The following is a 12792-nucleotide window of genomic DNA, read 5'->3' on the forward strand; positions in this document are numbered from 1 at the left end:
GCCGCCGAACAATGTACATACATATATCTTCTAGAAGAAACACAGCCCTCGCTCGTACCCAGTAATCTGAAACCGTGTATGTGCTCCGTGGCTTGACTCTCAGAGCAACTCAAGTGCTGCTACATGCATACCGAGATAGGACAAAAGTCGTTGCCGGGCACGATCTACCCTCGCCTACATTGGTGACCCACAAATGATGATCCCACTGCATGCGACCCGCATCATTGGATATGCTTTGTATCCTCAACTTACTGATTGCTTCGTATAGCGCTCCTCAAATATGCGGCCCTTTCTGTTACGGTTGAAGCCCTCGAGCGCGAAAAGCTCGTGACGAAGCAAGAAATGAGTCTAGGAGGATGGATAGTGGGCTGACAAGGGTTCAATCAGACTCCAGCTGCTCAAATACGGTGTACATGATAAACTCATGGCTTACTCAGCCATCTCGATGGCTGTTTTACGGGCATTCCAAGTTGCCGACCCTTCGTTTGGTCATTAAATGACTGCAGTGATTTGCGCAGTATCTCGTTAAAGGTTCACTCCGCTCCAGCCCAGTTTCATGACAGTTTGCGATTAAGAGATGGAGCTCTGGCCGCCTGCAAAAAAGCAATGACGAGGAGAAAGATTTTCAACTGCAGTGTAGCTCTGTTTGACAAACAGGAGAGAAGAGCGCTTACAATTTCAGTACATTATGCGTCATCTCCCCCAGACTCCAAATCTCGTGGCCTAAGGCGTGTGCGGTGGCTGCTCTCCACACTCGCTTAAATCCTGCCTAAACACGATTGCAACGCCTCAAGGTGGAGAATGTGGATAAGCCACGAGATCCCCTGGGAGGCTTGCGGACACTAAAACCGGAGATCGACATACTAAACCGGAAACGCGGCTGAGCTTAAGACAGCTTACGCAGCCGCAACGGCAGGCTTGCCCAGGACGCCTTAGCTCCCCACCCCACGAAAACTACGCGTCGGGAAATATTGAGTATACATGGGTCCCAGCAGACCAGCCGATGCACTGTGCGAGTGCTTGAGTGAACGGATCCCGGCCAGCTTCATACCTTAATCTTGGATATATGCCTCCGCGATTGCACCTCCAATCGATCGGCTTACGCACTTCATCCACGCATTCACGATAGTCAATCTACTCCACAGATGTCGATCTTGACTTTTTCAATCTTCCCCTACGCCACATGCGCTTAGAGCGCACGCGTGTGCAGCAATGCCAAAGGGGCTTCCGCGTAAGACCAGCATTTGCAGAACCTGTGATTGGCCTCTCGGTTCAGGTGTCCACCGAGATGCTGCGGGCTCGGCGATATGTTCCTGGTTTTAGAGACCAAGGCTCTCAATCATGCCTGAGGTTCGGGTATAAAGTCGATATCTCTTTGCACGTCTTTCCTCTACCATCAGGACTCTCGTTTCCAGCTCTTTGATATTGTCTCTCATTCGCTTTTGTCCATTGGCCCTCTATTGCGCTCGGATCGGAAATAGCTACGATGGGCATCCTGAAATGGACAATCGTCACTCTTTTTGCCTCCACAATTGATTTGGCAGTCAGTTCCCCGTTGGCAAAACGCAATGAAACTTGCACCACTAAAAACCAACGGAAATCATGGTAAGACCATACAGCTTGAATGGGTGCAACAAATTGTTAAAGATGGCTTTCAGGAACAATCTCAGCGACGCTGAAAAAGCGGCTTACATCGACGCTGAGCTTTGCTTGATGTCATCCCCTCCGAAGCTGAACATCGAAGGCGCGAAGAACCGATGGGACGAGTTGATGTACTCCCACGTTGTTCAGTCGAACATCATACACGATGTGGTACGTAGCCGAGCCACCTCTTATACGCCATTGAGCTTCAACAATTGATTCCGTGTATAGGGCGCCTTCCTGCCTTGGCACCGTCTCTACATGCGCGCCCACGAACTACTTCTCCAGAACGAGTGCAACTACACAGGCGCACAGCCCTACTGGGAGGAGTCTCTCGATGTCACTGCGCTCAACGAGTCTTCCGTCTTCGATCCAGACACAGGATTCGGCGGCAATGGCGTTGGAGATGATGAGTGTGTCGCAGATGGCCCGTTCCAGAACCTCACGCTCCACATCAATCAGACCTCGAGCTCTGCGAACTACTGCCTTTCACGCAGCCTCGACTCCTCCAACTTCCAAAAAGCGAACCAGACATACATCGATGCCTGCTACGCATCGGCGAACTACTCTGAGGCATGGCAGTGCTACAAGTCTAGCCCTCACACCGCTGGACATGCGGGCGTAGGAGGGACGGTAAGCGCAGAGCACTCATTGAAATCAAAGTTACATATACTGATAGTTGTAAAAGATGCTTGATGTAGTGGCCAGTCCCGGAGATGTAAGTCTTCCCTCGTTGTTTTAGGCTTGATCCAACCCTTTCTCCAATACAGGGCATGGCTAACAGTTTTTTTTTAGCCTCTCTTCTTCCTGCACCACACAAACTTGGACCGCTTGTGGTGGGTCTGGCAGAGCGCGAACCTTTCAGCGCGCCTGACCGACATGACCGGACGGAACGTCCCTCTTACAAGCTACTTGGAGCAAAATGACTTTGAATACCCGGGCGCTGATATTCTCGACTATGATGGTGACTCGGGTAATGTCACAACCTTGAATCATAATTTGTGGATGGTGGGAATTATTGCGAATGCTACGGTGGGTGATGTGATGGATCTGGGAGGAGAGACTATCTGTGCAGAGTATGTCTAAAAAAGGCCTGAGCTCAGAACATGGACACACATTTGTAGACTCCAGCGGTCGAAAGCTGACTTATTATGATCATCTTTAATGAGAACTGGCTGTCCATAAGAGAGTCATCTATTAAGTGTTCTAGAATAATCATTATCTCAGAAAGCCACTAACATTATGGTATGCGCTTTTGCCATACAGTGTGAGCTTTTTTTTAAGTTTGAATGAATCATATCACCCGGAAAATATATGAAACACACTACTACTCAGCTTGGCTAGCTGCATTCCCACTGCTTGGAACGAATTCAGCCAAGAGCATGCGTAGCATAAAGCTGAAATCCTTCCCGAAAGATGCAGGTATGTGATGAAGCAGTAACCAATTCCGTCCTGAGATGCATCTACATCTTCAGAAGGACAAATGAAACAGTCTGCGGGAAACGGGCCGTCCACTAGTGGATATCCCTGCAAAAGCATCTCAACTTCGCAAGCAGATTACCGTGTTTGACAATAAGCACACATATTCTGCGATTTCACGTCTTTTCCAATTGGTGTCTCATTTCTGTTGGGTTTCTCCGGTTTGAAGTGGGTATGATCCCGGGCGAAAGGCAACGCATGTGGATCGTCCTGGCAAATGAAAGCACGCTGATACGGGAATCTGCTAGATCCAAACGGCTCGAAGACACGTTGGTCCCGGCGTGTCCAAAATTTTCACCAGCGATGGTATTTATATTACCTCTACGTCCCCTCAGCAGCGACTGAGACAATGGCTTTCGTCGTTGCATATTTCACAGTCCATGTCTTGGCCATCTAATCGAGAGCTCTTACAAACAAATGGCCATACGCTGGGCGTCTCTTCTCCAAGTTTCATACAGGTAAATACGCATCCACATTCCTCATGCTTCACTACATCGTGTTAGATGCTAATCCTTAGAAGTGAGCAGAAGACACGGGATTTTCTCGAAAAATAGGAAAGTTCTTGCGGGCGGCATCTCTAGAAAGCCTCTACCGTCCTTCATTTTTCACGGAGTCTGGAAGGTTTGAAAGGCTGTCTGGAAGCACCTTTGCTGCAAGGAGTGCCCTTTGGCGGGGTATATTTAGAAGCGCTCTGAGCCCCGCACCGTCCCGTCCCGTGCCGCACCACATCCATAGGCTGTCAAGGCTATTGCTGACCAGCAATCGCAAATCCCACACGACCTCCTCCATGTGGCACTCGAGAGTGCCGGCGAGGATTCATACAAAGACAGGCTGTGCGAATGCCCCAGCCGAACAGCGCATCGTTCGTCACGCGCAGAAGTGGGTGGTTACGCTCCAACGCACCCTCTATGGCTGTTCCAATAGGAATACCCGATAATCCTGCAACGACAGGCTGGCGGAGGTATGTCAGCCTTCGGATCCCTCATTTATAGGTCCGCTCCGTTATCTAAACCCTGCTCTCTCACGTGTCACGCTCAGCGGCGTCGAGGAAGAAGCACGAGGCACGCACACGATCTGCACCAGTTTTCCGACGCTGGCACAGGCTGTGTTACATTACTCAAAGCTAGGCTGACGCGAAGCTAGACAAACGTCAGGGACAGCCCCCTGCACTGTTGCGTTGCTCTCTCTCGTCCACCATCCACAACTTGACAGGTATCGCCTCCCCAAATGTTGGCGAATGAGATTTTCACATCATTCAAGGCTGTGTGAAGGCAGCAAGGCGCCAGTGCGCTATATGTGACAGCCCCGGAGCTGTGGAAAAGGGCTTTCACTTGCCTTGCAGGAGGGGTGGGCAGATGACTCCCCCAGATGGCTTCAAGGTAAGAATTTGATTGGGGGCACCATTCACTCGTCGAAGCACTTACTAGGCGGCACACTATGCCTGTATTACTGCCTCGAGCGAGTAGGAAATCCGTCCCGCGTTCAGCCGAATAAAATACTGAGTCTCTGGTAAAAGAGGAGTGAGGCTCTCCGACACATTCAACGATCCAGCGTGCCTGACCATATCATTACTAGTCTCTCCGTACCAATGCGCCTTGTACTCCGCCTCGTTTCATTCGAACCGCTCCCTGCTTTGAGATAGCGCAACAATCCAGATGCAACCTTCGCAGCGGAAGGCTGGGGGATCCCGCCAGGACACCTCGGAGCACGATAATCGATCAAGGAAGAAACGCGACTCGGGTGTAAGGTTATCATGGCAAAGGGAGGGTCGGATCCACATGCTGACGTTCTCAAGACCGGTCTTTCAGGCGTTAGGCCAAGGCCTAGCGGCAATCCTGTGAGTGTTTTGGCTATCGTCTACAGACTGCAGTGCCGCTAACGTAGAGTGAAGTGGCCAGAACCTCCTCCTGCTCCCTCGAGTAACGAGAATCGCGATGCGACACCACATCAGACCCATGCAGCGGGAGTAGCAACATCAACAACGAACCGCTACACCACATCGCCTCAGACCACGCACTACGAAACACCGCTTGACAAGAGCCAGGGCCACGAAGCGATGCCCTATATCCAGGAGGAAACATATCAACAGACCACTGCCGGGACGAACGGCAGCACTGCGTCCGCAACTGGGTCGTTAGAGCACCAGCAAGGGAACACAACCGCTAACTGGATTTGGAGCGAAGACTATCAACAGTGGTACTACATCGCGCAGGACCCTCAGACAGGTGAGCAGCGAACAGTTTATCGGAGTCAATGTACGTAATGGTTGGATTGGCTGCGGGTTCGAGAAGCCTAGTGTGCTCTTCTTGCCCCCGCATTTCTCAGGTCTGCAAGAGGCTTTATTTCTTTGAGATAATCGTCCTCGCATTCCGAAGCTCTGGGCGAATAGAGTCTCGTGTGTACACGGCCGGAGGATCTTAGCTCTTTTATTTGTCTTATGGGGTCGACGCTACGGAGTTAAAAGCAAGGCAAGCACGCGACCGCCCGCCTTTGTGCAACATAACGCAGCAGGGCTCTGAGACGCGCAATTTTGAGATCGTACATATAATAAGCGATATGAATTGATCGGCGGAAAGTCAGTGTTAAGCAGGCAGCCAATGGTGGCTCGGGAGAATGCACAGAAGCAACTGCAGGCCCGCGGGGTTCCGTCGGCAGGCATTGCAATGTGGAATCCCTGTGTGCCCTTCCAATAATGATAAGGCCACGCTCGCCCGCCTTCAGCCTGGCGTCGTAGCCTCCTTTGCCCCCGCCTCAGCCCCCAGCCCACTGGCTACCACATGCGAGAGGCATCCAGCTTTGCGCGTGACATTGTAATGCGGCTGAAAATCCAAAAGGTTGAGTGTACCTACCAATATAACAGCCGGGTTCCACTTGTACACGAAGTCCAATCTCCCCTACGCGCTGCAAGGACGCGCGCAGGCTTGCTGCACGTACTCCGGTCTGGAAGAACGGCGCATACAGCGCATATTTGTGCAATTGTGGCTAAAAGAAAGCTTACTTCCAAGGAATGCGCCCAGCCTCGCGCCGCTGACCCTCCTCTATCCGGTCCTACCCTATCTCCTGTTAAAGACGCACACGTTTCAAGGCTGATTACGATGGCAGGACAACTTCTCATTCGACCACGACTCTGAAAGTATTCCATCTCCATTAAACCGATGGCTATCGAAGTCGGCACTGAGAGCGAAGGGAAAAGTCCTGACCCTCCGACTCCCAGTTCTCATGCAGAATCAAAACAGAGTAGGCAGTTTCTTTAGCGAGTAGCGCAGTTGTGCGATTGGCTAATGATCATTAGGCGCATCTGCTATCGAGGAAATGGAAGCAACCGATGCAACGAATGAGCAACAACCTTGGTGGCGTCGGATCCTGCGACTACTAGGTATTGGATCGGACATCCGTATGGACGATCGGTACAAAGACCTAAAGGTGAAACCGAGTGAGATCAAACTAAAAATCTCGCTAAGTGTAGGAAAATCACTGACGGATCCCAGTCATTGCCTATGCCGACGGATACCCCCAGTACGCTGCATTCATCGACACTGATGATAACTTCCGGATCTATCGCCGTTACGGAACACTGCGAAACAGAGTCCTACTTCAACGGCAGCTGGAACTTGCGCTACTAGAAAAGAAGCTGGATGAGCTCGACGAGAGGGACAACAATGAACCACGCAAATATCGACTCGCGTCCATACAATACGACAAGGAGCAAGGCAATTCAGAGAGGGTTGGTTTAATCGAAGAGATTGACAGAAAACTCGAGCAATATGGTTCGCATATGCACGAATTCCCAACGACATACAACCATCATGGCTGACTTTGGCATCTATACAGATGCGCTCCTGGCCCGAGAGCGCGAATCGCTGGCAATGGAAAGGCCTACCAAGCGGAATCATTTGAACCTCATTCACTGGGTATGGAACAAAAGAGCAATCGCCAAGAGTGAGATCGAGCTTCTCAACCGCATCGATGACTTCGTGGTCCTTTCACGAGACCAAGACTCGCCCTTTCATACCTTTCTGGAGGATCTACTCCAGAGGTTTCCTCTGTCGTGGATCCAGGTAGAGACCCCACCTGCCCTAAAACTTACATGCTCTTGCTGACTCTTTCAAAGCGAATCTTTGTGTCAAAGATCCAGCAAGAGAAGGCGGAAGGTACAGAAGATTCTGGTATCAGTCTGTTCTCAAAAGCGAAGATCAGCGCTTTGATTCGTCTGATTGTAACCCTTATTACTGTAGCCTTACTGATGCTGCCTATCTGTCTGCTGTTCAAACTGAATATGACAGATAGAGCAAAGGTTGCATTTGTCCTCGTTTTCGTTCTCACGTTTCCCATAGCCATATCCATCTTCGCTCGACCAAAGCATCACGAGCTTTTTGCCGCCACTGCAGCGTGAGTCAACACTACAATACATTCTTTTGGAATCGGCTAGGTTGCTAATTGATGAGAGGTAGATATACTGCTGTTCTTATCGTTTTTCTTACGAACTTCTCTGGAAGCGGAGGTGAGACTGTAGGTTGAAGAGCCAGTTTGTATAGCGTGCGTCTGAATCTTATACATTGTTCAATTTTTTTTCAGTTCATTGTGATTCAGTATACTGACATTCAGCTATGTATCTACGCAGTGCTTACCGACGTAACCTTTGTTCTGAGGAAACAGTAAGTAGCGGTTGTGAAACGCTTATGCCTAATCATTGATGGTTTTTAGCATTTACCTGAGGATAAATTCTTCCTCGATATGTACAGAATCTCAAGGATACAAGTTATTCTAGACAGTTCCATGTTGAAATTCTACAGAGGCAATAGAAATCTGATGAACCGCGCATTTGTTTTGGTAGCCACTTCGAAAGGTAAGAAGCAGTGGTATCCACCAAGACAAAGTTTGCCTTGATCTTTAGTTGATTACAGTTCGTTTCATTGCCAAAAACATGCTATTCATGCACGCTAACAACGGTCCAGGACCCCACCTGAAGAGGCTCGGCTCTCGCAGACCGCGGAATAAGATGTACAAGGCCATATGAGCGCTCGGAATCTCCACCAGAAGATTCTTCCTCAAATATCCCGCTGAGATATCAACCGCATCGAACATACAGAGAGCACCAAATTCTTCCATGTAGCGGGCACACAATCCGAATAATCACCTCCTTCCCATCATCTGTTACCTGACATATCATTGTGGAGAAACTTTCGACTGACGTCTTCATGGTCAAGATAATTTATCTATCAAAGCTTGATGGGGCTTTGTGCAGACAGGATTGGTGGCACTTGTTTTGGGAAACACATCATACGAGCTGCCAATGGCTCATCGGAAATGCTGGAGGCTTCATGCCAAATGGAGCAAAAGGTTGAGTCACTTCTAGCAATGTAGAGGTAACGTAAGCTACTTTTCATGCGGCTGCTGACAAGTCAGATTCGCACATGGTTGGATGTCAGCAAGTCCCTCAACGATAGGTAAATTTTCAGGGAAAATGCAAAACCAAGGACATCCTCAATATATGGCTCTTTAATGATGCTATTTACAGTTTGTGGTGCCTACTTTGTCTTTTCAAAAATCTGTCGACAAGTTTTTGAGTTGCCGAGTGCTTGCGAGAGCCATATTTGGCATGATATTACGGCAGCCCAGCTTCGAAACAAGGAGCTATGCATCTTTCCATGACAATGGGAGTGAACTTAAGCAATTCATTTGCGCCAAATGGTCAGTTATCCGTGGGTGCTTTGCCACGCAACCCTCGGTCGGTTGCGAGGCGGTGTTTGCTCCCAAGGCAGATTTTCTATCCTTGTTTTTAAGATTTCGCGATATTTTCTGACATGGCTATTCCAGAAGCATCCTATTCAAGGTTCTCAAGGCTCAATTCATGTGATTGATAAGCAAGGCAGATCGCGCTCCCCGGATTTCTACTCTGTCATTCGCAGCCTTAATCCTCAAAGCCCCGCATCCCCCAAAAATTATGCCAGCGCACAGAGCCAAAATGAGCAGTCATTTTTTTTTATCTTTGACGCACTTGATCCCGTTGCTTATATGCACATCAAACAATCAAGCCTCTTTTTGATTCGGTGGGGCCTTTTTAATTGGCTCATTCTGAGTTAAACAATAGATATTTAAGGATCGCACGCCCACGCAAATAATCGGTCTGCTTCACCGCTTGAATTCCACCGCGATGGCAGGCTTACCAGAACACAGTGAAGAGCCTAGCTCTGGTGCTTTAGCTTCGGTTTTCCGCTTGGACCTGGAATCTGGTCAAAGCGGTCAAAGAAATACTCGTGGTCTTTCTCGTGAAGTAACCACCCCACGGGATAGATTTGAAGTTGGTAAGTACAACCTTCGAAAATAGAGTTCATAAGTCGCTGATTGGTAGAAGACTCTTCTGCTTGTGCACAGAAACCGTCACCTGGCTATCTCAAAAGACTCGTCAGTCATTCGTTCATGCTTCGGCATTTCGGAGCAACTATCTGCAAAACGTTGAAGCAGCTCAAACCAAGTTCGCACATCATTCCAGATGAACGCTTGGAACAGCTGAAAGTAAAACCACGTAAGAACAATCTCAAGCATGTGCGATATTCTTGAGACTGAAATTTGAACCAAGTTGAGCAATATCCACCTGGATATCCCCAATTATCGGCTTTTGTGGACACAGATCCAAACTTCAGAATCTATCGGCGTTTCGGAACCATCAGACATAGAGTGAATTTACAAAAGCAGTATGAATTGGCCAAAATGGAGACGGATCTGGAGAAGCTGGACCAAAGAGACCACGAAGACGCCAATATGAAATTCTGTTTGTCTTCGATTGAGTTCGATCAGAGACTCAACACCGAGCGCCAACTATTGATTAGCAGGATAGACAAGAAGTTGCAAGAGTACGGTAAGTAGACTTCATTCTCCTTCGATTCCTCCACGCATTTCTGACCAATAGAAGACGCTTTCTTGGAAAGGGAGCAAAAGTCCCTCTCCTTTTCTCGTCCAACATGGCGCAATCATATCAGTCTCATTCACTACATCTGGAACAATAAATCCATCTGCAAATCCGAAGTTGAATTGTTCAACAGAACAGACGACATGATCATCTTCTCAACTGAGCAGGATTCCCTCTTCTATTCTTGGTTCATTCACTTCTTGTGGAGCTTTGACTTCAGATGGCTTCAGGTAGAGTGTGTTGATTCACATACAGAGTCTTGGCTGACATGTCTTTCAGAAATTGTTTCTTAACCCGATGCAAAAAGAAAAGGTCCAAGACAGTACAATCACACTTTATTCCAGGGAGCGCCTCGAAACATTTAGCAGGTGTATTATCCCGTTCATAACAGTTGCACTGGTCATGGTACCAGTTTGGATGTTGTTCGTCACTCAAATTTCAGATATTGCAAAATTTTTTGTCGTTTTGGTTTTTGTGTTGATCTTCCCTATCTCTTTGTTGATTTTTTCGAGGGCTAAAAGCCATGAGATTATCGCGGCAACTGCAGCGTAAGTAATCTTTCCGTCAGTTTTGAGGTATCCCAAAGGCAATAGTTCACAATTTACTAACAGACAATTGGGCTAAAGGTACACGGCAGTGTTAGTAGTATTCTTACAGAATGTAACCATTGGGGTTACATCAGGTGATTCTGGGAGTATCGGTATTGCATGAGTATTGTTTGGAAAGTCTAGCATTCAAGTTGCTTTCCGGTAGGGACACTGGGAAGGGAACATTGTGAAGTAGATGACCAGACTGATTTTTCATTATGACAAGTACTCAGCAGTTCCGCGGGAACTGGGACAGAATGTCGTGTGATTTGTTGGTATGCACATACTTCCTATCAGTGTGGAAGAGATTGATCAGTATAATTGTGCAATGTGTAAATTGATCTCTTGTATTATATGGCTTATGTTAATACCCTGCTGAAGAGCTTACAAAGCACAATTTCCATTGAGAGTGCTTTGATTGATTTCCACGACCTGGATGAATTTCACGTCCCATAGGAAGTACTCCAGGGACTTCCATACAGCACATCAGCAGCAGTTATACGTATCATGCGATACCAAGCAGATATTCTTGGAGCTACGTCCATAAAAGACCACCGAAAACTTAATCATTCTACATGGAAAGGGCCTATTTTCGCACGCGTACAGTTCCTCCTGCATTCCCTTCGTAATGACCTACCTGGTCTTGATCCCGTCTGAAGATGCCCGACTCGATCAAGCAAGCCATAATCTCGATCCTCTCAGCCACTGCATTTGATCATCAAGATCTGCACATTCATCCCTATCGACCCCTTACTACAGAGCTGAATCTCGTTTTACTTTATTCCTTCCCATGATCCCCCGAGGAAGCGCACTAATCAGCCCTCTTCCACCTCTCCCTTGTGGCTATGTAAGCCCTATAAACCACGCTAATTGCGCCCCAGAGCCCCTCTACTACTCCCTCCACTAGAAAAAAAAAAAAAAAGAGGCAGGCTCGGTTCGACTAGCATAACGCATTTTTTAAATACTCGCATACAGCGTTATTATCAATGCTAGCCTCGTCCAGCAGGTAGTTTGGCGAGATATACGTCACAACCACACTCACACCTTCCAACATGGTCCACTGCATTACCGCCACATTACTTGCCCACACCGGACGTTGTGTACTGAACTGCTGATGCGCCAAATCATGCCTTCCTACACCTCTCGCGGGCCAGTGACAGGAACTTGAGATTCTCCTACGGCGAGGCCGGGGATGTGAAATGCGAAATTCACAATATTCGAGGTACTGTTGGCGCTAATTCGCTGAGATTGTTGTGGTTCCCTTCGTCATATATGGTAGTAACGAATGGCCACTTGAGTTGCAATAGATGGTGCGATATGGTCTTCAGTAGAGAGAAATTAAAGAAGTGGTTACTTACAAAACTCTTGATGTCTTAGTCATAGAACAAAGATCTAAGTAAGCAAAGGGATGAACGGATAAAGTAGTATAAGAATACATTCCTTCTTTCGATGTTTAACTTGGTGTTCGAGATAGTTGATGCGTTGCAGACGAAGTTCTCGCGTATTTGATGAAGAGACTCTTGAGGTGCCGAGGAATGAGCCTCGTCAAATGTATCCCTTGACGGACATCAGCTCAGTCGGTCTATTCCGTGTCAGCATTCAACGCACACAAACCGTTTAATCTCTCCTCGTCGATGCTTTCGTTCGATCGGTCGATGCTGCAAGTTGAATAATGGCGAGCTCCGTACAGCGAATCCTGGTGTAAGAGGAGAAGTGAGGCAAGAACGGTAGATTATAAGCATCCGCCTCGTCAGAAAAACGTCATCTTTGCAAGATCGTTCTAGACCAGTATGGAGCACAGATCTTTGGCACGGCTCTGCATATACCGCAGTCGAGCTGAAGTGCAGGGATGTTGTGTCGTGCAGACACCCGTACGGCTGACTACGACGTCCGGCCTTGTTTCTCCGTGAACTCCGACCCGTATACTCACACTGACCGGCGCTGGCCTGAGTGTCTGCCTGGGAATTCTGAGAACAGAAAGTGCACGCGGCGTAGATAACTTATTGGCGGAAAAAAAGCCCTTCTCGTACAATGCTGGCAGCCACGCCGGTGGTTTGATTTGGCCTGTCGTCCACATGTCAAACAGTCCGAGACATGGTCCACTTAGGTGCATAGAGCAATACGACGGCTCGCAAGGAGAAAGGTCCAGAACGCTTGCTGCCTGATGGCCCTTCG

General features: G+C 48.3%; 2 protein-coding genes across 2 annotated transcripts; both read left to right on the forward strand.

Annotated features, from left to right (window-relative positions):
- Positions 1-1602: 1602 nt before the first annotated feature.
- LTHEOB_4877 (Amino acid transporter) lies at positions 1603-2727 on the forward strand (the record flags this gene model as incomplete). The annotated part of the gene is made up of 4 exons (XM_035513959.1): positions 1603-1812; positions 1873-2274; positions 2330-2359; positions 2437-2727. 4 exons carry the CDS (start codon positions 1603-1605, stop codon positions 2725-2727), a joined length of 933 nt encoding a protein of 310 aa, XP_035374319.1.
- Positions 2728-4775: 2048 nt separating this feature from the next.
- LTHEOB_4878 (uncharacterized protein) lies at positions 4776-8137 on the forward strand (the record flags this gene model as incomplete). The annotated part of the gene is made up of 12 exons (XM_035513960.1): positions 4776-4862; positions 4916-4957; positions 5012-5345; positions 6413-6553; positions 6609-6887; positions 6952-7178; positions 7232-7271; positions 7455-7509; positions 7572-7621; positions 7742-7775; positions 7893-7966; positions 8076-8137. The coding sequence occupies 12 exons, from the start codon at positions 4776-4778 to the stop codon at positions 8135-8137; spliced, it is 1425 nt and encodes a 474-aa protein (XP_035374320.1).
- Between the last annotated feature and the right edge of the window lie 4655 nt (positions 8138-12792).

This window comes from Lasiodiplodia theobromae (assembly GCF_012971845.1).
Source record: "Lasiodiplodia theobromae strain AM2As chromosome Unknown scaffold_13, whole genome shotgun sequence".
Lineage (NCBI taxonomy): Eukaryota > Fungi > Ascomycota > Dothideomycetes > Botryosphaeriales > Botryosphaeriaceae > Lasiodiplodia > Lasiodiplodia theobromae.